The sequence below is a fragment of the Rhinoraja longicauda genome, chromosome 20 (genome assembly GCF_053455715.1).
Source record: "Rhinoraja longicauda isolate Sanriku21f chromosome 20, sRhiLon1.1, whole genome shotgun sequence".
Lineage (NCBI taxonomy): Eukaryota > Metazoa > Chordata > Chondrichthyes > Rajiformes > Arhynchobatidae > Rhinoraja > Rhinoraja longicauda.
Genome location: NC_135972.1, coordinates 29,437,697 through 29,465,231, shown reverse-complemented (window position 1 = coordinate 29,465,231; position 27,535 = coordinate 29,437,697). Strand labels below are relative to the sequence as shown.

The window sequence follows — 27,535 nt, the reverse complement described above, 5'->3', positions numbered from 1 at the left end:
GTTTGTTTAACACAGGAGAGCTCGGAGAAGTAAAGGTGAAGTTGCAGGGAGCGGTGGCAAGTCCAGACCGGAGCGATGGCTGGAGTTAGCAAGTGCATCAAGTACTCTATGTTCATCTTCAATTTCCTCTTTTGGGTGAGCAGCGAACTTTGTGAAGCAGACCTAGTTTTGCGTCTGAAGCCGCAACTTTATAATTGCATGGGGGGGGGTTGAATTGTGATTTGCCTCCTTGTGGTGGTGGCGCCACTCCATTGACTGTTTAACATGTTTCAGTCTTTCCAGTTGTTTTAAAAGCCAACATCACCCCCCAAGCCGGCGTTTGCCATTATTATGTTCCGAACAATTGAGCAGTTTATTGCACAACCCTGTTGAAAATGCTGGTGAACAAAAATGTGCATCCAACTATCAGATTACACAAAAAGACTTCTTTGCCCTAGACTAGATTTCAATGGTTTCTGTGTTAAAGACTATACCAAAAGTTGCAGCATGGTTGGAGAGTGAATGTGTCTTTTTGTGTGTTGTGTGCATTAATTTTGCGGCGTTAATTCCTACCAGTCAACCTTGAGCACTGTTTTTTAAAATAGGCAGATCATAATCAACGGTACAGGTTTGTTACACATGCATCCGTCGGCGACTGTTTGGCTAGACACACGTCACACAGTGGCTCCATTGACTCAATTAGTTACAGTTACTCTCGCTACCCCACTTTGAAAGTTGTTGCCTGTTCCCCAGATCCGCTTACATTCAGTAGCCATCTTAGTGTGGAAACAAAACATGGCACAAAGTGTATTCTGGAGATGTTTAGCCTAGGAAACTTCTGGCCACTTTCTCCCCTCCTGTGTAAAGTTGAACAAAAAACAACTTGTCCAACATTCTCAGCAAACACCTTTGACTCCTTCTGCCTTTGACTTGTGTCCTGCCCTGGATTTGAACAGTGGACGTTGAGGAGAAGTGTAAGAAAATAACTGCAGATGCTGGTACAAATCGAAGGTATTTATTTCACAAAATGCTGGAGTAACTCAGCAGGTCAGGCAGCATCTCAGTCTGAAGAAGGGTCTCGACCTGAAACGTCACCCATTCCTTCTCAACTGAGATGCTGCCTCACCTGCTGAGTTACTCTAGCATTTTGTGAAATAAAGTTGAGGGCAAGGGTGTACATCCAAGGCAAGGGAGAGAGGGGAGGATCTGCTTAGAAATCTTTAAACTCTTCAGGCATCCTTCTGATATTATTAGTTGTGCGTAAAAGCATAGGAAATGGATTTTCACTTCTTGGTTTTAAAAGTCTTGACCACACGTTTCTCTTTGTTTCCGTTTCCTTTAAAATTAGATATTCCAATCACTGTTTTCAACTTGAAATAAAATTTGGGCCATACCCAAGAATTGACTAAAACATTTCTACACAGAAATAGGAGCAGGAGTAAGGTACTCAATCCCTCAGTGCTGCCCACCATTAAATATAGTCATGGCAGATCTACATAGGCCCTCTCTCATCTAGCAGTTTGCAAGAGCCTTCACTTCCCTGATTTTTTGCCAAAAAAAAGTATCTTCCTCTAAATCTAGCTAAAGATTAAGCATAATTTGTAAGATGTACAAGAGGAAACTATCATTATGCAATGTTCAATTCTAAAGTTTATATTATTGTAAGCATCACATTAAATGTTGAAGATAGACACAAAATGCTGGAGTAACTCAGCGGGACAGGCAGCCTCTCTGGAGAGAAGGAATAGGTGACGTTTCGGGTCGAGACCCTTATGTCTACTTCCTACACATTAAATGTTGAAGTCATTGTTAGCTTAGCTTGTTAGGATTGGTAAATTGATGTGAAGGTTTTAGTTGCGTTGTGGCTTCATCCTCCAGTTTGATGTTGAAAATTAATTATCTGTAACTGAGTTGATGTGGAGGCCTTGGAGTTATTAAAATGCATTTGGAATATTGGATTGAAGAATGCGCATGGGCTGATTACTTTTTTTCCTCATCTACGGTTGTTTTGTGACTGGATCAATGTAGTATTCCAATCCAGGCCCAGTTTTGACTCCTGCAATAATTTCCTGGCTGATTTCCCATTCAAGAATTTCAGTTCATTTAAAATCCACTGAGTTACTCGTCTCCACTGATGGTTCCTTTCAATTCACCTTTGTTCCCATTTCATGGTTTCCCAAAGTTAGACACAAAATGCTGGAGTAACTCAGCGGGTCAGGCAGCATCTCTGGAGAGAAGGAATGGGTGACGATTCGGATCGAGACCCTTCTTCAGACATGGTTCCCCAATATCTCAAATAAAATTCCCATTCTTGTACATTATTCCTTCCAGTTCATTGTCTCTTCCCATTTCTATTTTATCCTCCTGGCTAAATTTGATTTCCTGTGATCCTAGCCTCCTGTGCACTCTTTTTCAACCCCCTCTCATTATTTGCAGCTTGGGTTTCACTCTGTAATTATGAGCAGCTCTGCTTGTAACTCCATTGTTACCACGAAAAATGGTCTAATTGTTAACCCCATCAATCACTCTTTCTAATGTACCCCATTCTGGCCTTGCATATTTTTCTGCATACCTCTGTCGGTCATCTACATTAAGATTGATACTTGAATGTTGTGGTCACTGTCCATTTTGGAAAGCAATTAAAATATCTATTATTCAGAGATAATCCACATAAGTACTGGGCAGTAAGTTTAGTTTTTTCCCCCTACAATGTTGATAATTAGATTGAAACAGTAGTAATGTTTAATGGTATCATGTCTGAATGTGACCTGATCATTCAAGAAGTCGTGGGGTCGTGTAGAACAGAAATTGTCTCTTTGTCCCACCTATTTGCCCATCAAAACTAATCGTATTTGCCTGTACAGTGTTAGGATGATCTGTCTAAATGTTAATTAATCATAGTACACGTACACCATCGACTCTCTTTCCTGGCGCCCTTGGTTCCAGAGTTGCCGGTTAATCATTTTGCCGGGCCAACAGAGGTCACGTAATGGTGATTCAACAATACACCTTTGACCCACAAATTATACACCTCCCATGTCTCTAAAGCCTCGTGGACTGCTAGACACTTAAATAAAGAATTAACAAAGAAGTAAACAATTAACTCTTTCAGGATGAAGGGGCACGTCCCAACCCAAAAGAGTGTGTGCCACATGCAATGCTCTTGGTTTTTTTTACGGATTAAAGGAGGTGTCGGACCATCAGTTGCTGGAAAATATTTTATGATGATTATGATGATGATGATTTATGATAAATCATGATGGTGTAACAATTATACCAAGCCAATTAGCCGACAAACCTGTACGTCTTTGGAGTGTGGGAGGAAACCAGAGGTTCTGGAGAAAACCCACTGAGGTTACAGGGAGAATGGACAAACTCCTGGTTTAACTTGGTGCAGTCAAAATGTAGAAACAAGGAACTGCAGATGCTGATTTACAACAAAAAAAGACACAAAGTGTTGGAGTAATTCAGTGCACTTGGCCTCGTCTGTGGAGAAGATAGATAGGTGATGTTTCGGGTCAGGACCCTTCTCCAGTCTGAAGAAGGGTCCCAACCCGAAATGTCACCTACCCATCTTCTCCAGAGATGCTGCTGGTGACTCCCTGAGTTACTCCGGCACTTTGTGTCTCTTTAACTTGGTACAGGTTCAGCAGGTGGATTCTTTGGTAACTGCTGGGAGTCAGCAGGAAGTTGCCACTCTGCTGCTGAGAGCCACAAGGAGATCAATGTAACAGCAAGGCCTACAGGAAGTTTGGAATTTCTGGTTGAATGGACTACAAATTGTCAATCTACCCCTCCCCTAAAGAAACTCTGCTCCATTGGTTTAAGTAATAAACATTTAGAAAAAGGAAGATTACAGCCGAAATCCTCTGGCTGTCATGGAAAATTTGACCTGCAAACAGTACAATTATGGCCCTCAGTTTGTCACTGATTAAAAAAGAGGGAATTATACAGCTCCTTTAAAAGGGCACCAATCATATTTGTACCCAGGCTGCATTTTCTGGTCCAACGCATTAAAAAAAATAAAAAATAAAATTATTCAAATGTTACATTTATACCACGAAAAGCACTCTCGGCTAATTTTGAAATGTATTGAAAGAGATGTATTTAAAGAGTTAATCAGCAATGTTTGTTTGCACCATAGGTAGACACAATGTTGGAGTAACTCAGCGGGTCAGGCAGCATCTCAGGAGAGAAGTAATGGGTGACGTTTCGGGTCGAGACCCTTCTTCAGACTGGAGAAGGGACCTGACCTGAAACATCACCTATCTTCTCCTCATATGCTGCCTGGTGCGCTGAATTACTCCAACACTTTGTGTCTCTTTTTTTTGTAAATCAGCATCTGTGGTTCCTTGTTTCTATATTTTGACTGTACCAAGTTAAACCAGGAGTTTGTCCATTCTCCCTGTGACCTCGGTGGGTTTTCTCCAGAACCTCTGGTTTCCTCCCACACTCGAGTCTTATAGGTTTGTCGGCCAATTGGCTTGGTATAATTGTAAGTTGTCCCTAGTGTGTGTAGAATATTGTTAATGTACGGGGATCGCTGGTCGGCTTGAACTCTGGGTCGAAGGACCTATTTCCCTACTGTATCCCTAAACTAAACAGTTGCTGATTAAGTGATTTCTTTTTAATCGAGAGGTACAGCTCCAAGGGAGAGAGGAAAGTGTTAAAATGAGAATTTTTAAAGACTGCTTTTAAATTGTCATTAAACTAGTTTAAATACCATGATATAGAAGGCTATGGGTCTTCTGCTGGCACATAGGATTAGCCAAGTCAAATCAAGTTTATCGTCATATGCAGAAGTAAAGTTAGATTGTACAGACTTTGGAGATACAGTGCAGAAACAGGCCCGTTGGTCAACCAAGTCTACGCCGACCAGCGATCACCCCGTACACTAATACTATCCCACACACTAAGGCCAATTTACAATTATACCAAAACCAATTAACCTACAAACCTGTGGAGGGAAACTGGAGCACCCAGCGAAAACCCACGTGGTCACAAGGAGAATGTACAAATTCCGTACAGTCTGCACCCATAGTTAGGATGGAACCCGGGACTCTGGCACTGTAGGGCAGCAACTCTACCACAGTGCCACTGTGCCGCCTTACTGGTGACAGTAAAAAGAAAAAGGACTGCAAAAGGCCACACGTTAGGTCAAAACAAATTGGAAAGCAATTCATGGTAGGGCAAGAGCTGTTCACAGCGTCCCGTTGCTGAGGTAGGACTAGATGGTACAGGTTGGTTCAAGGATGTAATGATTGTTGGAAAGTAGCTGGAGATGTGGAACTTTGGGCGTCTGTATTTCCTGCCCAATGATAGCGGTGAGAAGTGGGCAAGGTCCTGAGGGCAGGGATCCTTGATGATTGGCATTGTAATTTTGAGGCAGTGTCTCATGTTAATACTTTTGATGGTGAGGCCCGTGAAGAACTGGGCGGAGTCCAGCATTCTCTGCAGCCTCTTGCGTGCCATATTGAGCCATGGTGCAGCCATAGGATACTTTCTACACTGCAACTATAGAAGTTGGAGAATTTGGTGACGTGCCCAATCCCGATAAACTAGAAAGAAAGCAAAGGCTCTGATGTGCCATCTATGTGATTACATCAGGTCATCTGAGATGTTAACACCCAGGAATTTGAAGCTGCTATCTTTCTCCACCTGCTGACTCCTCAAAGTAATCTGGTACATGGTCTCCCGACTTTCCCTTCCTGTACAGAACGATTCGTTTGTAGAAAATTGGAACTGCAGATGCTGATTTACACAAAAGGACACAATATGGATTGGTGAAGTTTCGGGTCGGGACCCTTGATCATCGGTCTGAAGAAGGGTCCTGACCCGAAACATCACCGATCCACGTTCTCCAGAGATGCTGCCTGACTTGCTGAGTTATTCCAGCACTTCATGTCATTTGTCAATTAATTTCATGTTCTGTTGACGTTGAGCAAAGAGATTGTCATCACCATACCGCTCACCCAGATGTGCTACCTCTCCCCTGCACATCACCCGTTCCTTCTCTCCCGAGATGCTGCCTGACCCGCTGAGTTACTCCAGCATTTTGTGTCCACCACCCTGGTTGGCCTGGCATTGACGGGTAAAGGGCCTGTTCCCTTGCCGAATACGCAAGACTTGGCAACTTCAATTTGTTAATTTAAATGTATTTGTATTTAATTCTTTTAAGTGTTTCCTGCTGTTAATTCTCATTATCTTATAAATGGAAGTTTAAAAAAAAAACAGGGTTTTGATTCTTCCGATGACCTTGGAATGTTTGAGGTCCACAAGTGTTCCATGTCTTTTGACGGCCGTTAAGCCGAGGGGCCTCGGTTAGTTGGCTGTTAGAGCCTGTCTTAAATGGAGTCGTACTATTTTCAGCACAAAATCCACGTGTGATGCAGGGCCATATCAATCAGTAACTGGCTGCAGGGGCTAAGATGCTGCTTCGGGCAAGGGCGGGTATGTGGAGGCCAAGTGAAGGTGGCTTGGTGGATCAGCAGGACCAAGTCTGGAGGTCACAGAGTTGAATACCAATGAGGTTAAGCAGTCCAACGTTAAAATTTCCCTTGGGTGTTTTCAACAAGTATTTTAATGATGTCCAATCTCTTGTTTTACAGCTGAGTGGCACGATTATACTCGCAGTGTCAATATGGATACGGGTCAGCAAAGATGGTCTGAAGGTAATGATCTTTGCTGTTGGCTTGAAGTGTTTTCTGAATAAAAGCTAGCTTAATGGAACGGGCTTCTACTTTAAAGGCCGTTTTAACTACCTGATGTGTTCTGAAGCATTTCATAACCATTGCCATGCTACTTTTGAAGGGTAAAAGCTGTGGCTGAATAGGAACCTGCTGCAGACATGTTATAGAGAAGGACACAAAGTGTTGGAGTAACTCAGTGGGTCAGGCTCCAGGTGGAGGACATTTCGGGTCGGGACCATTCTTCAGACTGATTGTAGGGGGAGGGTGGGGGAAAGAAAGCTGGAAGAGAGGAGAGGCATGTAATAGGTGAACACAGGTGAGGGGGGATTTTGATAGGCAGTTGGTTGGAACAAAGGCCAGAGATGAAAACAGAAGATATGAGACAAAAGGAATTGTGGATTGTGAGGCCAGAGAAACGAATGTAGGGGGAAGGGAAGAAATAGGTGCGAGTCCAGGTGGGGCACAGGGAAGGGGTGGGGGGGGGGGGCATGGGAAGAGAATGGGGACGTGTGGGTGAGAAGGGGGTGGGTGTTAGAGGTTGCCTAAAATTGGAGAATTCAACACTTCATGCTGTTGGGTTGTGAGCTTTTCAAGCAGCAATGGAGGAGACCCATTTTACTCTCTCAAATGGGAGTCGAGAGTGTTTAATTGTCAAATGTACCAAAACAACAATGAAATTCTCACTTGCAGCAGCATAACAGGTCTGTAAACAGGTCAAAAATTAAACAAAACCCACCATTAGATAGTAAAACAAAACAATGCCCAAAGTACCTAGTGCAACCAAGTCAGTTTGAAGTTTGATTGGGGTGTGTTTAATAGCCTGATCCTTGTTGGGAAGAAGGTAGCACGGTGGCGCAGCGGTCGAGTTGCTTCCTTGTAGAGCCAGAGATGCGGGTTCGATCCTGACTGCGGGTGTTGTCTGTACGGAGTTTGTTCATTCTTCCTGTTGACCTAGTTTTCTCCGGGTGCTCTGGTTTCTTCCAGCACTTCAAAGACGTACAGGTTTGTAGGTTAATTGGCTTCGGTAAGTTGTAAAACTTGTCCCTAGTGTGTAGGTCAGCACAGACTCGGATGGGCTGAAGGTCTTGTTTCCGTGCTGTATCTCTCCAGTAAAGTAAAGCTGTTTCTGAACCGGGATGTTAGTTTTCAGGCTCCGATACCTTCTTCCCGATAGTAGGAGTGAAATAAGAGCATGGCCGAGGTGGTGTGGGTCCTTGAAGATGCTAGCTGCCTTTTTGAGGCAGCAGCACCTATAGAACCTTTTGATGGTGGGGAAGTCATACGCTTGAATGAGCAGGCAGTCAGGTAACGATCATTAACCTGCTTCAATCTGTTCCAGTGGGAGGTAAAAATGAGGCAGGACAGCAAATAAGACATCTCATCTTTTTGGAATACTGCCATAGGCACATTTTCATTCACTAATGACAGGTTGCCACCTTGGTTTAATTTTTATGAAATGCAAGACCTCTGTTCCGCCATCCTGCATTGGAAGGTCACTTGGATCTTGGGCTCAAATATCTGGTGTGAGACTTTAATACAAATCCTTCTGTCCAAGAGACAAATGACTCACTAATTTGTGTTTGTTTTAGAATGGAACTTTGATGAATAAGGCACTTAAGAATCCATTCATTTGTCATCGACCAAACTTCATTGTCCCAAATTTAAAGGAAATTAATCTCCTACACGCTCTAGCGATCCCTAACCCCTTCCCTCCGCCCCCATCCCCACAGTTCTCATCTCAGATCCCAGCACCCCTCCCTTACCTGGTTAATTCATCACCTTCCTTCCTTATCACGTTCCTTCATCTCAGCTTTCACCTTCCTGCCTTTGTCACTGTCCTTTCTTCCCCACCTATTCCATCTGCACACCAACCCCTCCTCATCTAGATCTCACTTGCCAGCACTGCTACTTCCTCACCCCACCTCACCTCTTTATATTGGCTATCTCCCCTTTACACTCCTGGCCTTAATGCAGGGTCCTGACCCCAAACGTCGACCATCCCTTTGCCTCCACAGATGCTGCCTAACCTGCTGAGATCCTCCAGCAATTTTTATTTATTTCAGATCCCAGGGCCTGCAGTTTGTTGTGCCTTCTTTGTTAATGGAATGTTTTTTTTCTTACAAAGTTAGATTTTTTTTTTTTCCTGGCTATATATTCACTCCAGGGTTATTTTGCATTCTGTTGAGTCAAGTCAAGTCAAGTCAAATTTATTTGTCACATACACATACTCGATGTGCAGTGAAATGAAAGTGGCAATGCCTGCGGGTTGTGCACACAAAGAATTACAGTTACAGCATATAAATAAAGTTAATAAGTTACTAAACATAGCACAAAAAGTGTCGACAAAAATTTAGTCTCTGGGGTTATAAAAGTTGACAGTCCTGATGGCCTGTGGGAAGAAGCTCCGTCTCATCCTCTCCGTTTTCACAGCGTGACAGCGGAGGCGTTTGCCTGACCGTAGCAGCTGGAACAGTCCGTTACTGGGGTGGCAGGGGTCCCTCATGATCTTGCTTGCTCTGGATCTGCACCTCCTGATGTATAGGTCCTGCAGGGGGACGAGTGTAGTTCCCATGGTGCGTTCTGCCGAACGCACTACTCTCTGCAGGGCCATCCTGTCCTGGGCAGAGCTGTTCCCAAACCAGACTGTAATGTTGCCGGACAGGATGCTCTCTACAGCCCCAGAGTAGAAGCAATGAAGGATCCTCAGCGACACTCTGAATTTCCTCAGTTGTCTAAGGTGGTAAAGGCGCTGCTTAGCCTTACCCACCAGTGCGGCAATGTGCGTTGCCCATGTCAGATCCTCTGCGATGCGGACTCCCAAGTATTTGAAACTGCTCACCCTATCCACAATAGACCCATTTATCTCCAGTGGCGTGTACGTCCTTGGATGTTTAGCCCTTCTGAAGTCCACAATCAGCTCCTTTGTTTTAGTGACATTCAAGAGGAGGCTATTGTCCTGACACCAGAGTGCCAGATCAGCCACCTCCTCCCGGTAGGCCTTCTCATCGTTGTTGGAGATCCGGCCCACCACCACAGTGTCATCAGCAAACTTGATGATGGAGTTTGAGCTGAACCTGGCCCCACAGTCATGTGTGTACAGGGAGTACAGTAGGGGGCTAAGGACGCAGCCCTGGGGGGATCCTATGTTCAGGGTGAGGGAGCTAGATGTGTGTTCCCCCATCCTGACCACTTGGGGCCTGGCAGTGAGAAAGTCCAGGACCCAGGCACACAGAGGGGTGCTAAGCCCCAGTTCCAGCAGCTTCTCAACCAGTCTGCTGGGGACTATTGTGTTGAATGCTGAACTAAAGTCAATGAACAGCATCCTCACATAGCCCCCCTGGCTGTCCAGATGAGAGAGAGCGGTGTGTAGAACCTGGGAGACCGCATCATCCGTGGACCTGTTTGGACGGTATGCGAACTGTAGTGGGTCCATGTTGCGAGGAAGGAGGGCGCAGATGTGCTTCTTGACTAGCCTCTCAAAGCATTTCATGACAACCGAGGTGAGGGCCACCGGTCGGTAGTCATTTAAACACGCTGGAGAGGCATTCTTTGGCACCGGTACAATGATGGATCTTTTGAAGCATGCAGGGACCACGGACTTTGCCAAGGAGAGGTTGAATATTGTGGTGAGCACTGGAGCAAGCTGAGTAGCACAAGACTTTAGTACTCGCCCAGATATACCATCTGGGCCTCCAGCTTTCCTCGTGTTCACACGCGTCAGAGCCCACCTCACCTCATGCTCGGACACCGAGAATGTGTGCACATCCCCGGGGGTGGATCCCCCTCCAGCCTCGCTAGCCAGCGCCCCTTCGGTGCTGTTTTTAGACGGCGAGCTGGTGGTGTTACCCGTCTCAAACCGTGCGTAAAAAGAGTTCAGGTCATCAGCTAAGGAGGAGCCGGCACTTCCGGTTGAGGGGGTGCTGGACCTGTAGCTAGTTATAGTCCGTAGACCCTGCCAAAGGCGCCTGGTGTCCTGCTGCTCCATCTGTGACTCCATCTTTAGTGCCAGCAATAAAGATGCAAGGCATGTGGACAACTTGTGGTTTGTTTTGTTTTATGTTCCGATTGTACAATAGGGAAAGGCTTCTAATGGAATGCCTTGCTTGGCAATCCATTCACAACCCCTCTCTGCTGCTGAATGGAGAGGTTCAGTACTTCTTGCAGTAGTGGGCTAAGTTGATGTGTTCCATGGTTTGGGAGCAATGGTCTCGCTTGCAATTCACGGATCTCAACCTCCCCACCTTCATACTTCAACTTCCAGAGCAGGGGCCACAATGGGATTCCAGCATCTAGGGTGGCTCTGTGGCGCAGCGGTAGAGTTGCTGCCTTGCAGCGCCAGAGACCCGGGTTCGATCCTGTCTGCGGGTGCTGCTTGTACGTTCTCCCTGTGACCACGTGGGGTTTCTCCGGGTGCTCTGGTTTTCTCCCACTCCCCAATGACGTACAGGTTTGTAGGTTAATTGGCTTCGGTAAAATTGTCCCTACCGTGGTAGGATAGTGTTAGTGCACCTGGTGATCGCTTGTCGGCAGGGACTCTGAGCAAAGGGCCCGTTTCCAAACTGTATCGCTAAAGTCTAAAGTAAATCTGCAATTCCTAGTATCGATAATACCATTATTGTTGGTATTTCAGAATCTTCTTATATTATCTTTTCTGTGGGTGTATAGTGAATTAATAATGATTCAATGGTGTAACGGTAGTGATATCAAGATTTATTGAATTCACAAATGCTGCCTTTATTGGCCTTTATACAGCTTTTCCCATGATTTTGTAATTTCACATCTCTTTTCACAGCAACTTGGTATCATGGGCATGGCAGACTTCTACCCTGCAATCAACCTTCTGATAGCAGTAGGGGCAATCATTATGGTGTTTGGATTTCTTGGGTGCTGTGGAGCCATTAAAGAAAGCAGGTGCATGCTGATCCTGGTAGGTATTTGTAGGTCAGACTTTTGTAAATGCTAACGAAATGTGTAAGAAAATGTCAGGTAATTTTCTACTTTGGGTGATACGGTAGGTTAATAATACTGGCATTCCCAGACTTAAGTCATAGGCAACTTGCGTAAGCTCGCACTTATGCAAGCAATTCTGTATTAAGGCCACAGCTTTATTTCTGAGTGGCGCTGCTCAGTGCTCTCGGTAGCATTGAGCGGCCTTCCTGCAATTCTGCAAGCCTGTCATGTTGTTGTGGGTGCTTCCCTGCAGTCTCAGTGCCGTAGCTCTCCCCCCCCCCCCCCCCAGTAACCCTTGTCACTTCCCCGCACAGCACGGAGCTCCCCCCATGTGGATTCTGCCTCAGGGCTCCATCTCCCCCCCCCTCCCCCACGTGGTCTCTGTGTTGGAGCTTACCCCCCCCCCCCCCCCGGACCCCTCTGGGGTTTCCCCCAACCCACCCCCCTGATCCCTCCGTTGGGCTTTCCCCCCGGTCACCACCGGCTGCCCTCACCGGAGCTCCCCCCACCTGGGATCTGAGCCGGGGCTCACACCTATCCACTCCCACCACCACCTGGTCTGTGCGCCAGAACTCCGGCCCAGTCCCCGTGCTGGATAGTAAATTTACCTGAGCACAGCAACACTTCTGTTTCCGACCTTCGTAATGTGATGTATTCAAGAGAGAGTTAGATTTAGCTCTTGGGGCTAATGGAATCAAGGGATAAAGCAGGAACGGGGCACTGATTTTGGATGATCAGCTGTGATCTTATTGAAGGTCTGGCTCGAAGGGCCGAATGGCCTACTCCACCTATTTTCTATGTTTCTATGACATCTGACTTATACAAGGGTCACGGGGCATAAGTCTAATGCAAGTCGGGAAGCGTCTGTACTGATCAGTTAAATCAGTAGGCATTGGAATGTGATGTATAATGAGGGAATGTTTGATTAGAATTGCCTATTTAATTCTATGTCTCAAAGCTAAAGTTGTCCCCATCGTCTCTATGATGTTGTTATACTGTAAAGTAACTTGTGGACTGTGGTGCTGCTTGATATTGTTTTGTAAACACTATTTTGCACGTGCTGATTTCCTAACTCTGTTACTTCTGAATTTGTGCAGAGTAATGCTCTGCCTTTTCACTGAATTGGGAAGCAAAGTCTAACATTTAGTTTTCTGAAAAATCATCACACAGCCGCTTCTTAAGTTCCCAATACTTAAGAAGTACTCAATACTTAAGTTCTCAATACTCAATCAGATCAGTGAACTTGAGCACGGAGCTGAGAGACCCTTCATTATTTGACCAGTGTTGTCCTAATGAGCAGTGTTAAGTATGACATGCAGTTTGTGCCTGTTTAGAGTGTTCCCCGCTGTTAGTACGGAATTGTTCATAAGTCGTAGGAGAAGAATTAGGCCATTCGGCCCATCAAGTCTACTCCGCCATTGAATCATGGCTGATCCATCTTTCCCACTCAACCCTATTCTACTGCCTTCTTCCCATAACCCCTGACACCCTTACTAATCAAGCATCTGTCACTCTCCGTCTTAAAAATATCCAATGACTTGGCCTCCACTGCTGTCTGTGGCAATGACCTCCAAAAATTCACCACCCTCTGACTAAAGAATTGATTTGGAACTGGTCGTATAGCTCCACGCTGTGAGCTTTCATTGACCTTCATCTTTTCCCAGCCCATTACTTCAAGTCAAGTTTATTTGTCACATACACATACAAGATGTGCAGTGAAATGAAAGTGGCAATGCCTGCGGATTGTGCACAAAAAAGAGTTACAGTTACAGCATATAAATAAAGTTAATGAAGTTAATATATGATAGTTTTACATTGCACCTCATATTCATGGAGCACATTTGTTCATTTGTGCAGTGAAAACTTAGGCTGAACTTTTAATCAATAGAAATACCTGGTTCAGTGAAGGTCCTGAAATCCACACTGCTCAGTATCAGTCACAACACCAAGAGTCTGCAAAAATCCCACAGATGTTAACTGTGGTAACACATGGCTGTGAAAAAGAAGCATTTTCTTACATTTAAAAAAAATCTTCCAGATGCAAATAACACAATCTGAAAGTTAGTGATTGCTGGATGTGCCTCTAAGATTTTCGTTGAAAGGATACGTTCTGTTTCGGAAAGAAAAATTAGACAAATGCAACAAAGGGAGGTGATTGTTGATATATAATTTGGATAAGAAGTGCAACTTACACTTTGCAAAATGAGGTTTTAGGCAGCAAAATTTGAAAGGAATTGGAAAAAACTACTGGCAGAAAACGTACTGGGGAGAGGAAGAAAAAGCAAAGATTTATGACAGGGTTCAGCATAAACCCTAAATGCACCATGCGCTGGTACATTTCCCCATGTAAATTACTTATTTTTATGTATAACATTCTTTTTTATTACTTCATAGTTCTTCATTGGACTTCTCCTTATTCTGGCTATTCAAATAACTGGCGGCATTTTATGTGCAGTGCATAAATCTGAGGTAATGTTTTCCATTGCTTACTCCAAAAAGTATCACCGTTAGAATAAATTCCGCTTTGATCCAGGATGTAAAAAAAAATATTCCGTGTGTTTCCAGATTGGAAAAACGTTGAAGGAACAGTTTGCAAAATTGATTCCCTTAAGTGATCAACTGGACAATGTCAAGCAACAGATAGAAGAAATACAGAAAGAGGTAAATTTGTTCCTAATTTATTGTACTTCTTGGAAGAAAATCCTCGTTCGCTATGCAGATTGGTGTGGCGCAGTGGTTGAGTAAGCTGTCTTACAGCAGCCGAGATCCAGTTTCGATCCTGACTATGGGTGCAGTCTATACGGAGTTTGTACGTTCTCAGTCAAGTCAAGTCAAGTCAAGTCAAGTCAAATTTATTTGTCACATACACATACTCGATGTGCAGTGAAATGAAAGTGGCAATGCCTGCGGGTTGTGCACAAAAATAATTACAGTTACAATAAATAAAGTTAATAAGTTACTAAACATAGCACCAAAAGTGTCGACAAAAATTTAGTCTCTGGGGTTATCAAAGTTGACAGTCCTGATGGCCTGTGGGAAGAAGCTCCGTCTCATCCTCTCCGTTTTCACAGCGTGACAGCGGAGGCGTTTGCCTGACCGTAGCATCTGGAACAGTCCGTTACTGGGGTGGCAGGGGTCCCTCATGATCTTGCTTGCTCTGGATCTGCACCTCCTGATGTATAGGTCCTGCAGGGGGACGAGTGTAGTTCCCATGGTGCGTTCTGCCGAACGCACTACTCTCTGCAGGGCCATCCTGTCCTGGGCAGAGCTGTTCCCAAACCAGACTGTAATGTTGCCGGACAGGATGCTCTCTACAGCCCCAGAGTAGAAGCAATGAAGGATCCTCAGCGACACTCTGAATTTCCTCAGTTGTCTAAGGTGGTAAAGGCGCTGCTTAGCCTTACCCACCAGTGCGGCAATGTGCGTTGCCCACGTCAGATCCTCTGCGATGCGGACTCCCAAGTATTTGAAACTGCTCACCCTATCCACAATAGACCCATTTATCTCCAGTGGCGTGTACGTCCTTGGATGTTTAGCCCTTCTGAAGTCCACAATCAGCTCCTTTGTTTTAGTGACATTCAAGAGGAGGCTATTGTCCTGACACCAGAGTGCCAGATCAGCCACCTCCTCCCGGTAGGCCTTCTCATCGTTGTTGGAGATCCGGCCCACCACCACAGTGTCATCAGCAAACTTGATGATGGAGTTTGAGCTGAACCTGGCCCCACAGTCATGTGTGTACAGGGAGTACAATAGGGGGCTAAGGACGCAGCCCTGGGGGGATCCTATGTTCAGGGTGAGGGAGCTAGATGTGTGTTCCCCCATCCTGACCACTTGGGGCCTGGCAGTGAGAAAGTCCAGGACCCAGGCACACAGAGGGGTGCTAAGCCCCAGTTCCAGCAGCTTCTCAACCAGTCTGCTGGGGACTATTGTGTTGAATGCTGAACTAAAGTCAATGAACAGCATCCTCACATAGCCCCCCTGGCTGTCCAGATGAGAGAGAGCGGTGTGTTCTCCCCGTAATCGGGTGGGTTTTCTCCGGTTTCTTCCCACACGCCAAAGATGTACAGGTTTGTGGGTTAATTAGCTTCTGTAAATTGCCCCCAATTGTCGGTGACAATTATAAATTGTCCTTAATGTATAGGATGGTGCTAGTGTATGGGAATCGCTGGTCAGTGTGGACTTAGTGGTCTAAAAGGCCTGTATTTGCGCTGTACCTCTAAACTAAACTAAAGTACTCTTTCAAGTAGATGAGTCATGTAAAATGAGTCATTATTATATCACAGCCATTGCAGTCAGGTGGAATTGGCAGGTTTGAATTATACTTGATCGATTAATCTTACAACGTAATTTCTCCCACTTTTCATCCAATCACATACCTTTCTGTTGTTTCTCCTCCCTTCCTCAATTTCTATGCATTTAACCAATTTTTGACTAGAAATGTATTTCGTATCACTAACATTGAATAGGCAGTATTTTAATGTCAAAGCATTGTACTTAACCTCTGCAGTTCATTCCATTGAAGTTGGCTGAGGGAATTTTGTGTACATTGTCCTAACTTGACTAAGAGCATATTTTAATACAGCTGTTTTGGGCTTATTTTGTTCTCGGATTAATCACTGCCATTTTCCAATCCTGGTGAAAAGTCCTAAACTCAAAGTTCAGTGGATATATATCAGTTTAGTTTTAGAGGTACAGTGTAGAAACAGGCCCTTCGTCCCACCGTGCCCACGCCAACCAGCGATTCCCGCACTAACACTACCGTACACACTAGGGACAATTTACAGAAGCCAAATTGAACTACAAACCTGTATGTTTTTGTAGTGTGGGAGGTAACCGGAAAACCCATGCAGTTTACGGGGAGAACGTACAAACTCCGTACAGACAGCACCCGTAGTCAAGATTGAACCCGGGTCTCTGGCGCTGTAAGGCAGCAACTCTACCCCCACCGCTCTATCGCTGCGCCACCGTGCAAAATTTGTTTGGATCTATGTAAAATGGCTGTAATGTAGCTGATGTGATTCTAACAAAATCACTTTTGAGCATATCCTGTTGCACATGCTATGTGCCAGAATTCAATATGATGTTGGAAAGGAGTAACAATTGGAGTGTTCACAGCATTGAGCTACGTTTGCATGATGGGCCCCTAAAAACAGTGATATACTAGTTTTAGCTGAATTTGCCCTTGCGAGGCTGGGGTTGAATGGGGAAATTATTTGTCTACATTGCCATTTCGATAGGGCTACAATCTGCTTCTCCAAGGATGCTGACTATTTTCAGCTCTTTCTGTTTGTGTTTCGTATTGCTGGTAATTTTTTCTGCTGCTGTCAATTTATTTAAAGTGGAGCATAAAGTCTGAGTTATCTTTTTGCGATTTGCTTCCCATCTGTGTTTTACAAAATGTCCACTTCTATCAGTTTCCAAATCACAGTGCGTGTGCTTCCTGGATCAATTGATTGTGCCTGTTTTTCAGTCATTGGGTGACACTACAAGATTAGATTTACCGCAGTTGATTGCAATTCATAACAGTAAAAGACAGAAATAACACGCGAGGAAAAACTGTGAAAGCAGTCGACTGGCCAGACAGCTCTATGGCTGAGGTTCATAATGTTATTCAATGTAAAAATGTGTCAGGAGAGGAAATATATTGGGTTAACCAGCTAGCGCTTCCAAACTCAAAGCCCATTATCCCCAGAAACTCAGTTGATGTGTGGCAGAGATGACCATTTCTTCCTGATAAAATGTCAGTATATTCTTTCAGACGGAAGCCAAATTGATCTTTTAAACATTTGTGTATCAAAATACGAAGAGGCTTTGTTGATGAATAACTGAACCGCTGAAAGTAAACTCCTTGGTGAAGTGTCATAAGCTTAGACCAGAAAAATGCCGTTCTTGAAATTATTTCCCAGTCAGTCAGGATGTAGTGATGGAATAAGTTCATAAGTTATAGGACCAGAATTAGACCATTCGGCCCATCAAGTCTACTCCGCTATTTGATCATGGCTGATCTATCAGTCTCTCAACCCCATTCGCCTGTTTTCTCCCCATAACCCCTGACACTCGTACTGATCATGAATCTTCCAATATTCGCTGTAAAAATATCCATTAACGGCCTCCACAGCTTTCTGTGGCAATGAATTCCACGGACTCCCCACCCTCTGACTAAAGACATTCCTCCTCATCTCCTCTCTAAAGGTACGTCCTTTTATTCTGAGGCTATGGCCTCTGGTCCGAGACTCTCCCATTTGTGGAAACATCCTCTCCACAGTCACTCTCTCCGGGCCTTTCACTATCCGGTAAGTTTAAATGAGGTGTGTGTGTGTGTGTGTTCCCCCCACCAAACCTTCTAAAGGAAGGTCATCTTCTGCCTCCAAAATACACTTTAATGGGATTGAACCTGAGGCAAAATATAATGCATTATTGCCAATACGAAGTGAATTTTTTGGGAGGCTACTGATAAATGGCATGCCACTGAATAGCAGTGATCTAAAGAAACAGAAACATAGAAAATAGGTGCAGGAGTAGGCCATTCGAGCCAGCAGCACCATTCAGTTTGATCATGGCTGATCATCCAAAATCAGTACCCCGTTCCTGCTTTTTCCCCAGATCCATTGATTCCTTTAGCCCTAAGAGCCAAACCTTGAAATTAGCTTTTTAGTGGAACAGGAGACAACTTTGGTCCATTGTTGGGGCAATCCATAACTAATCGTCAAGCCCTGCTTTCTCTCGCATCACCTGTTTAAAATACTAATCCATGAAAAGATGCAATCTTCTGCACTAACTGCTTCCAATGGTGAAGCATTGGATTTGTGATGATTTGATTTGACTGTACATATTTCCACATTAATCATTTCTATGCACTGTAATTGGTTAGAAGATGAGCTTCAAGTGCACATCACATCCAAAATAAGTCTGCAAATAAAGAGTGAATAAAAAGTATCCTTTGGACTGTTCTCAAAGAATAGATGCAGTAGGTCCGTGGTTGTGGGGGGAAAAAATTGGATCACTTTGTTTTGTTTTCCTTTTTAAGAATAAATGCTGCGGTCTGTTGGAAGGCTACAAAGATTGGAAAAATATTCCAGTATCCTGTATGTGCGATGACAAAGATTTAGACAGCTGCATTAAGACACCAAGCGGGTTTGCTTGGGCTAAGGTAACTAACCATCGCAAAGTGTACCTCAGACTGATGCTTTCTTTTGTTTTTTGAGCGCACGAGAAATTAACCCACTGCCATGGTTAGTCTTGCGTTATTGCAAATGGTATCAACGACGTCGTCTATCCAGAAACATGTTGGCTTCTCCCATGCCCGATTTCTACATGGTTTACAGTGAGTAAACCATGACATAGGTAACCCAACTTACAAGGAAGGACTGTTACTAGGGTCAATTGAAGAGGTACGGTTGGAACATGTAATAATCTTGAGGCCATTATTCATGGTGTTGAGCTGAAGCAATGTGACTGGGTGGTGAGAAGCAAGAGTCCTGACCTGAAATATCGTCCGTCCATTTCCCTCCACAGATGTTGCTTGACCCGCTGAGTTCTTCCAGCACTTCTTTTGCTTAATGTGACTGGGTGCTCTTTGAGAAGGCTGTTGAAAAGGAGGGATTTCGATCTTTTGCAAAGATAGCATAGGTCTTTCTGATTATTTGGATTATTAAACTACTTTAAGAAGGAAAGAAAGTTGATTCAACAGATTCAACAACAGAGCTTTATTTGTCATTCGGTACCAAGGTACCGAACGAAATTACATAGCAGTCATACACAAAAAAGAACACAAGACACATGACCCCAACACAAACGTCCATCACAGTGACTCCAAACACCTCTCACTGTGATGGAGGCAACAAAACTTCCACTCTCTTGCCCACGCCCACGGACAGACAGCTCGTCCCCGACCGACCCGCACAGTCCCCGCGGCCGAGCCGCACCGGGCGCTGAAACATCCCGCGGCCGAGCCGGGCGACGGAAGGCCCCGCGGCCGAGCCGTGCGCAGCTAAGTCCCGCGGCCGAGCCGCACCGGGCACCGCTAAGTCCAGCGGCCGAGCCGCACCAGCGATGTTAGGCCCCGTGGCCAAGCCGCGCCGTGCGATGTTAGGCCCCGCGGCCGAGCCGCACCGGGCAATGTTAAGTCCAGCGGCCGAGCCGCACCAGCAATGTTAGGCCCCGCGGCCAAGCCGCGCCGGGCGATGTTAAGTCCAGCGGCCGAGCCGCACCGGGCGATGGAAGGTCCCGCGGCCAAGCCGCACCGGGCACCGCTAAGTCCAGCGGCCGAGCCGCACCAGCGATGTTAGGCCCCGTGGCCAAGCCGTGCCGTGCGATGTTAGGCCCCGCGGCCGAGCCGCGCCGGGCGATGTTAAGTCCAGCGGCCGAGCCGCACCGGGCGATGGAAGGTCCCGCGGCCAAGCCGCACCGGGCGATGTTAAGTCCAGCGGCCGAGCCGCACCGGGTGATGTAAAGTCTCGCGGCCGAGCCGCACCAGCGATTAAAAGTCCCGCGGCCGAGCCGCGCCGGGCGATGTAAAGTCCCGCGGCCGAGCCGCGCCGGGCGATGTTGCGCCCCGCGGCCGAGCCGCACCGGGCACTGTTAAGTTCAGCGGCCGAGCCGCACCGGACGATGTTAAGTCCAGCGGCCGAGCCGCACCGGACGATGTTAAGTCCAGCGGCCGAGCCGCACCGGGCGATGGAAGGCCCCGCGGCCGAGCCGCACCCCGCGCCATGAGGAAGAGACCTAAAAGAGAAAGGTTCCCCCCCCACCCACACCACCACCACCCCCCACACATACACAACCAAAAAAAAAAAAAAACATCCCAACACCGACACACAACAAAAAAAAAGGAAAAAAGACGAACAGACTGCTAGCGAGCCGCAGCCGTTAGGCGCCGCCACTTCCGATTGTGGCGTATACAATGACTTGGAGGCACACGGAAATCGGATGCCTGGTTACCAAAAAAGGTACAAAGTGCTGGAGTATCTCCGTGGGTCAGGTCAGGTCGCATTAGTCTGAAGAAGAGTCTGGACCCGAAACGTCACTTATCCATGTTCTCCAGAGATGCTGCCAGAGATGACAGCACAAATAAGTTACTCCATCACTTTGTGTCTTTTAAATGACTGGGATATTGGCACACTGGAAAAACGTTTCCAAATTTGCCAATGGCACGAAACTGGAGATGTGGAAAAGAGTGCCGATAATACAATTGATCTCATAGATAAGCTGGTAGAATGGGGAGAGTGGTAAATGGAATTTAGAGCAAGAGAGGATGCAATTGGGGGGATGGTCGGAGATGGATTAGCAAAGCAAATGTGCTGTCAAGCTAATAGAGAGATTGAAGACAAAAGCAGAAAATTGTGCCACGCCTTTGTAAAAGTCTAGCTAGACTACATCCAGATATTGCATGGAACAGTAGAACAACCCTCCTCAATACCTGCTCTCACCACCTATGCTACCAGCATGCACTACTAAGCAGCAATGTAAATATCAATTAAGTAAAAGAAGCTATAGATGATTGATTCAACACTCAAACAAATGCTAACATGAAAAATGTGAAGAACCATGAGGGCACCAAGGAGATTTACTTGAATGCTTGAAGATAACTAGATGAAAGTTACTAAAGATAGTCAGTGTCTAACACTGGGGCTGTTGAATATCAAGTGATATTTCTGTAACTCATGCCCCTATGTTGACTAGATTTTGCTATAGAAAGGATATCGGCTGATTTAATATCTTCGGATTGGAACGCAACATTTTGCAGTCATCCCCTATTCCTGACCATATGTGGAAGGAACTTGGTGACGAGCCTTCAACAATCTGTTTTTTGTAAATTCTAAATAGCAAATCTCTTTAAGCAAATGCCAGGATTTTGAATCTAAGATCTATAATTTCTTGCATTATGGGAGAATAAAATCTCTGCTAGGTTTGAAGAGGCGGCTTATGTGATTTGAAGACTAGGATGTAGAGACACGAGACTGCAGATGAAAATAAACTGGAAGATCTCTGCGGATTAGGCAGCATCAGTAGCGGGAAATGGACAAGTGGCATTTCGGATCAGGACCTTTCTTTAGATAACTATCTGTTTCTCTTGATGGCCAAACTATAAGAGGACTGAGACCCATTAACCAAAGACCTCCTTTGGCGAGATCCAAATGCAGCTTCTCACAACAAACCTTGAAACAAGTTATACAAAATATTACTAGGTGTTACTAGATTACTGGGTTTAATTTGCACTGAAAACATTAGTAAGAATAGAAATGTCAGTGGTGACTCATTGTAGCACAATGCTAGCAGAGAAATCGTTTGGCTCCATTACTGACTTTTTATTCAGTCAGTGCTGAGGTGGGCAGTTCTGGGAAGCTAAGGTTAGCTGAGGGCTGCTGTGGATGATGCTACTGCCAGCTTTGGCCAATATTATTTGGAGATCCACTTATACAGTCCAGGTTCACCTAAGGATTCCATAGCTGTGGCAATACTGGCAGAATTTTGTTGAGTGCGTCCATTTATTTTTTTCGCTATTCAAAGGGGCAAACTCTTGCAGAAAGTACCTAAACCTACTGGTCTAATTCATACGGTATAGCTAATTGATTTAACTCTGTGGATTGGGTTTAACACTTGGTTTGCTTTCCTCCATCTCCTCCCTCCAGTCATGCGGCACTGTGCTGATCGAAGTCCTGAAGGGAAATCTCGTCATAGTAGTTGGCGTTGCCTTGGGGCTGGCAGTGGTTGAGGTAAAATACCATTGTATATTCCTTACTGTTTAATAAAAGCTTTCAGGGTGTCATTTTTCCATGATTAATTCCACTGTGATTTTTCTGCAGATATTTGGACTAATCTTGTCCATGACCTTGTACTGCCAAATCAAGAATAAATGAAAAAGAAGGTTTTCCACAGTTGGTGTTATGGTTCATTTACAAGGTTTAATGCTGCATCTTCTGGCATGTAAATCATACCTGGGCTTAAACTGCAATCTTGATTATTTTGTTTTCTCTCTCTTTCCTGATCAATAAGATTTAATTTTGAGGATGTAGTTTATTCACACTCCCTTGTACTTTGGTGTTTTGCAACATGTTTGTGCAGTTAATTCCAGCTGATTTATAGTGTTTCAGTATGGTTGCTTTGATCTGCAACTATCTGTTTGTCAATGTAGAGGAATAGGGTAATCAATATTGGAAAGGTGACGAGGCTCTCAGTCTTCCAAGCAATGCCATTTCACTAAATCAGGCAAAGAGTCATCTTGTCTAATCGATCGAAAGATGGCGGCTATCACATTGAAGAACGGGCCAGTGAAATTGACCAAAAGCCGAAAGGGATTTATAGCAGAATGGCACCCTGTTTACCAAGAAATTACTGAGTGTGTGAAAATAGGCTGACAATTCGTCATGTACAATTTTACAGACGTTTCACCCAACTGAATCGAGAGAACCAGCCTATTCACTTTATCAGTGTACTGACTTAAATTAATATTGGCCTGAATTTTACAGCAAGAAACATGGGGGATGCACTACATATAGTGTTTGAAGGAGTATATTGATCAACCCAGAGTCCACATGTGAATTTCAAATGCAGAAACTATAATGTTTTGTTTTGACCTTTTTTGGTTACTATCTTGCTGAGATGCTTGCCATTCCAATACAAGGAGAATGAGAGTAGCTGGTGATAATGTCTCCTTGTAGGTTCTTGTGCATTCATATAGAAGTGAACTTGGCATTTCAGTCTTAATGCCAACCAACTAACATAAACCTCGAACGTAGAGTCTTGTTTCTTGTTGGAGTTATTGTTGGAGCCTTCAAAATATTAAAACTTATTTCATTTATTTACCTACACTAAGAACCAGGGTCTCAGTAAAGATTCCTTAGTCTGATGCAGGAGGTAGCTGTGAGCATTTGAATTCCTGTTGAGTAGTTATGTTTAAATTTGTTGCATAGTGTTGCCAGGTAGTGTAACTGTTGTTTGAAATAATAGGGTTTTTTTTTAGATAGTCATTGGATTAACATCAAAACGTAGTCGGTTGTGGCCGAGTTTATGGTGTTGGGAATCCTCTAATAAGATTTATCGGATACTTGATAAATGAAAATGATCTTTCAGAAAAATTTGGGTGAATGGGGAAAGTTAATTGCATGGTGGCTCTTTAGTTTAAGGCCCAGCAACAAGGAAATGAATCCTAGGATATTGTGTTTACTTGGCTCCTGGCTAGGTATATGTTAAGATATGATGGCAACCGAACCATGTTTAATCAATTGTTTTGAACATTATGAAATCCAACTCATTGAATGTCTAAACTGTGTTGAATTGAGAGGTATGGTAATCTAAACTTGGTTATGACTGTTTAACTATATGGGTTCTCGGAGAGTTTTATTCTACGGATATTATGAGCTTTGTGTATTTTTTTAACATGATTTTGTAATTTTGAGAAATAAAGTTAAAATGTATTAATTTTCATTGTGTTTATAAGAATAAAAAGTTAAAGAGCTCTGAATCTGGCTGCTGTGTGGAATTTAAAGGTGTGTGGCGATTTCCTCCCCCCCCCCCCCCCACCCCCCCAGGATTGTGACACATTTGGAGTTAATCATCTATAGAGCACCCATTGGGAGTGCGCTGAAAGATCTGGTTTGCCTGCGACTTAATCTTGCATCAGTGGGGGAAAAAAGACACAAAGTGGTGGAATAACTCAGTGGGTCAGGCAGCGTCTGTGGAGGGAATGGATCGATGACATTTTGGATCATGACCCTTCTTCAGGCTGAGTCTGAGGAAGGGTCCGAACCCATAACTTCATCTGCCCATTCCCTCCACGGATGGTGCCTGACCTGCTGAGTTACTCCGGCATTTTGTGTTTTCCTCAAGATTCCATCGTCCTTGTGTCTCCAGATGCAATCATTTAATGCTCATGATGTTCGTTCAGCAGAAACGTGTATCAGGTAGCATCTGTGGAGGGAAATGGACAGACAAGTGTTTTGGGTCGGGGCCCTTCTGATTACATGGAGTAGAGGGGAGATAACTGGTAGAAAGAGGTGTGGAGGGTGGCGCAAGAGCAGGCAAGTGATGAGTGGATCCAGATGAGGTGGGGTTGATTGGTAGACCTTCTCAACTCTTTCTCCGCTGCATTGACAACTGTTTTGGAACCGCCTCCTTCATCTGCAGAACTTGTCAATTTAATTACCCACCAACCAACTTCCACCCTACCCTCAAAATTCACTTAGACCATCTCTGACACCTCTCCTTTCTTGATCCACTGTCTCCATTTTGGAATTCAGACTATCCATTGACATCTGCTACAAACCCACTGACTCCCACAGCTGCGTTGAATACACCTCCTTCCACTCTGTCTCTTGCAAGGACACCATCCCTTTATCACAATTTCTCCATCGCTGCCACCTCTGTTCTCAGCTTGAGCCTTTCCACTCTTGGACATCTGCTGGTCCTCTTTAGTATAATTGCCCGCCCCTCCCTCCCTCCCTCCGCATTTATGGATCACCTGTGTCTTCTGCGTTTCTGCTCTCGCACCCAACCACCACCCCACAACTCCCCCCGGACAGAACAAGGGATTGAGTTCCACTGATCCCCACCTTTCACCCCACCAAAGATAGACACAAGTGCTGGAGTAACTCAGCGAGTCAGGCAGCTTCTCTGAGGAAAATGGATAGGTGAGGTTTCGGATCAGTACCCTTCAGACTCCCCCACCCGTTCCACCAAACATCCTTCAACATGGTTATATGTTGTTCACACCAGCTTCTATCCAACATCCTGCCGTTCAGGAAATCCCTTCGTCTGAGGTCATCTGTTGCCGGCCACCTTTTTTCTCCCAGTTTTATTTCCTGCTCTCCTTGCAATCCCTTGAAGGGTCTCGACCCCAAACGTTACCTATCCTTCTCCAGAGAAGCTGCCTGACCCGCTGAGTTGCTCCAGCGTTTTATGCCTATGGTATAAACGTGTAGTTTGCAGTTTCTTGTTATTACATTCTCACCCAACCAGCTTCTGCACACAACACATAATTTATTCTCCAAACATTTCACCAGCTTCAGATCTTTCCTACGCTTTCTCAAATTAAAATGTGCACAATTTGAGGATCACATTTCATATGGAAGAGATGATGCACAACAGTCCTCGACTATTAAGATATTTGTGCACACACAAAAAGCTGGAGTAGCTAAGCACTGTGGCACAGTGATAGCTTTGCTACCTCACGGCGCCAGAGACTCTGGTTCGATCGTGACTACGGGTGGTGTCTGTACGGAGTTTGTACGTTCTCCCTATGACCGCATGGGTTTTCCCCAGGTGTTCCAGTTTCCTCCCACCCTCTAAAGACTTGCAGGTTAATTGGTTTCGGTTAAATTGTCCTTTGTAGGATAGTATTAGTGCATGGGGTGATCGTTGGTCAGTGTGGATTCTGTGGGCCGAAGGGCCTGTTTGTGTGCCGCATCTCTAAACTAAGCACAGCAGATCAGGCAGCGTGTCTGGAGAAAATGAATAGGTGACGTTGCAGGTTCTTTTCTCCTGAGATGCTGCCTGACCAGCTGAGTTACTCCAGCTACCTTTGTGTCTATCTTTGGTGTACACCGACATCTGCAGTTCCTTCCTACACACGATATTTGTGCGCATGGCTTTTACTCAATCCGATCATTAGGGACTTCTAGCACGATGCAACTTCCCATTTATTTTACAATTTAACTCTCCGTGCCTGGTACAATGGATTGTATTCATTATCAGATGCAGTCAGTTTCGCACAACTGGACCACTAGTTTCTGTCAGCCCTTTGATATGTTGCTAGATTTATGACCCATGATTACAACATGATTGGGCAACTGATACAACAACTTATTTTATGGCTCGCAATGCATGCACTCTTTATGGTCTTAACTTCATACTCCAAGTGAGTCATTGTTTGATTATCTATTTGAAGCAGATGAAGAGTTAAGGTTTATTTGTCTTCTACCATATGTGAAACCTTTGACTTTTTCTCCCTCACTAAAATATTTCTGCTCATCGAACTTTGGTTACATTTTTTGTTGCAATCACGAGCCTATGTCTTTGCCCTCAAGTCATTGAAAGCCTCTTGTCATTGAGATAGCGAGTTACCGCTTTTTATTTGCCGCAGTGAAGATTCTCGATTTGCTGTTTGGAAGAGAGTTGCAGGATTCTGACTCTGTATTGAATAAAGGATGGGCTTATTCCCAGACAAGGGTGGTGTATACATTACTGGGGAACTGGCAGGAAATTGTGCTCTTGTGTGGCTGCTACCCTTATCCCTCCGGATGGTCGAAGTTACAGAATTTGGATGTGAGCCTCTGCGGAATGTAAAACCAGTGCTACATTGAGGGCACTTTTTCTCTGGTATATATAATAATAATAATAATAATGCATTTTATTTATATAGCGCTTTTCATATACTCAAAGACGCTTTACAGAGATTTGGAGAACATAGGGAAATGAATAAATAGATAAATAAGTAAATAAGTAAACGAACAGAGAAAGGAGACAGAAGGTGAGGTGACCTTCAGTGGTTGAAGGCAGTACTGAACAGGTGAGACTTCAGCGATGTTTTGAATGTGGTGAGTGTGGAGGAGTCTCTAACGGTTTGGGGTAGTGAGTTCCATAGGGTGGGAGCAGCGATGGAGAAAGCCCTGTCCCCCCAGGATCTGAGTTTGGTCCGGATGTGGGGGGATAGGAGATTGGCAGCAGCAGAGCGGAGGGTGCAGGTGGGAGTGTGCCTGTGGAGGAGGTCGGTCAGGTAGGATGGGGCCAGGTTATGGAGGGCTTTGTAGGTTATGAGGAGGATTTTGTACTAGATTCTCTGGGGATGGGGAGCCAGTGGAGTTTGTAAAGGACGGGGGTGATATGGTCACGGATCGGGGTGTGGGTGAGTAGACGGGCAGCGGAGTTTTGAATGTATTGAAGTTTACTGATGATTTTTGAGGGTGCGCCATAGAGGAAGG

The 27,535-nt window shown here is 44.9% G+C and overlaps 1 protein-coding gene across 1 annotated transcript; it reads left to right on the top strand.

Annotated features, from left to right (window-relative positions):
- On the top strand, positions 1 to 23,987 carry LOC144603429 (tetraspanin-8-like). The gene is made up of 8 exons (XM_078416627.1): positions 1 to 135; positions 6,588 to 6,650; positions 11,461 to 11,595; positions 14,013 to 14,087; positions 14,184 to 14,279; positions 18,646 to 18,768; positions 22,250 to 22,333; positions 22,424 to 23,987. The coding sequence occupies exons 1-8, from the start codon at positions 76 to 78 to the stop codon at positions 22,475 to 22,477; spliced, it is 690 nt and encodes a 229-aa protein (XP_078272753.1). The 5' UTR covers positions 1 to 75; the 3' UTR covers positions 22,478 to 23,987.
- Positions 23,988 to 27,535: the final 3,548 nt, after the last annotated feature.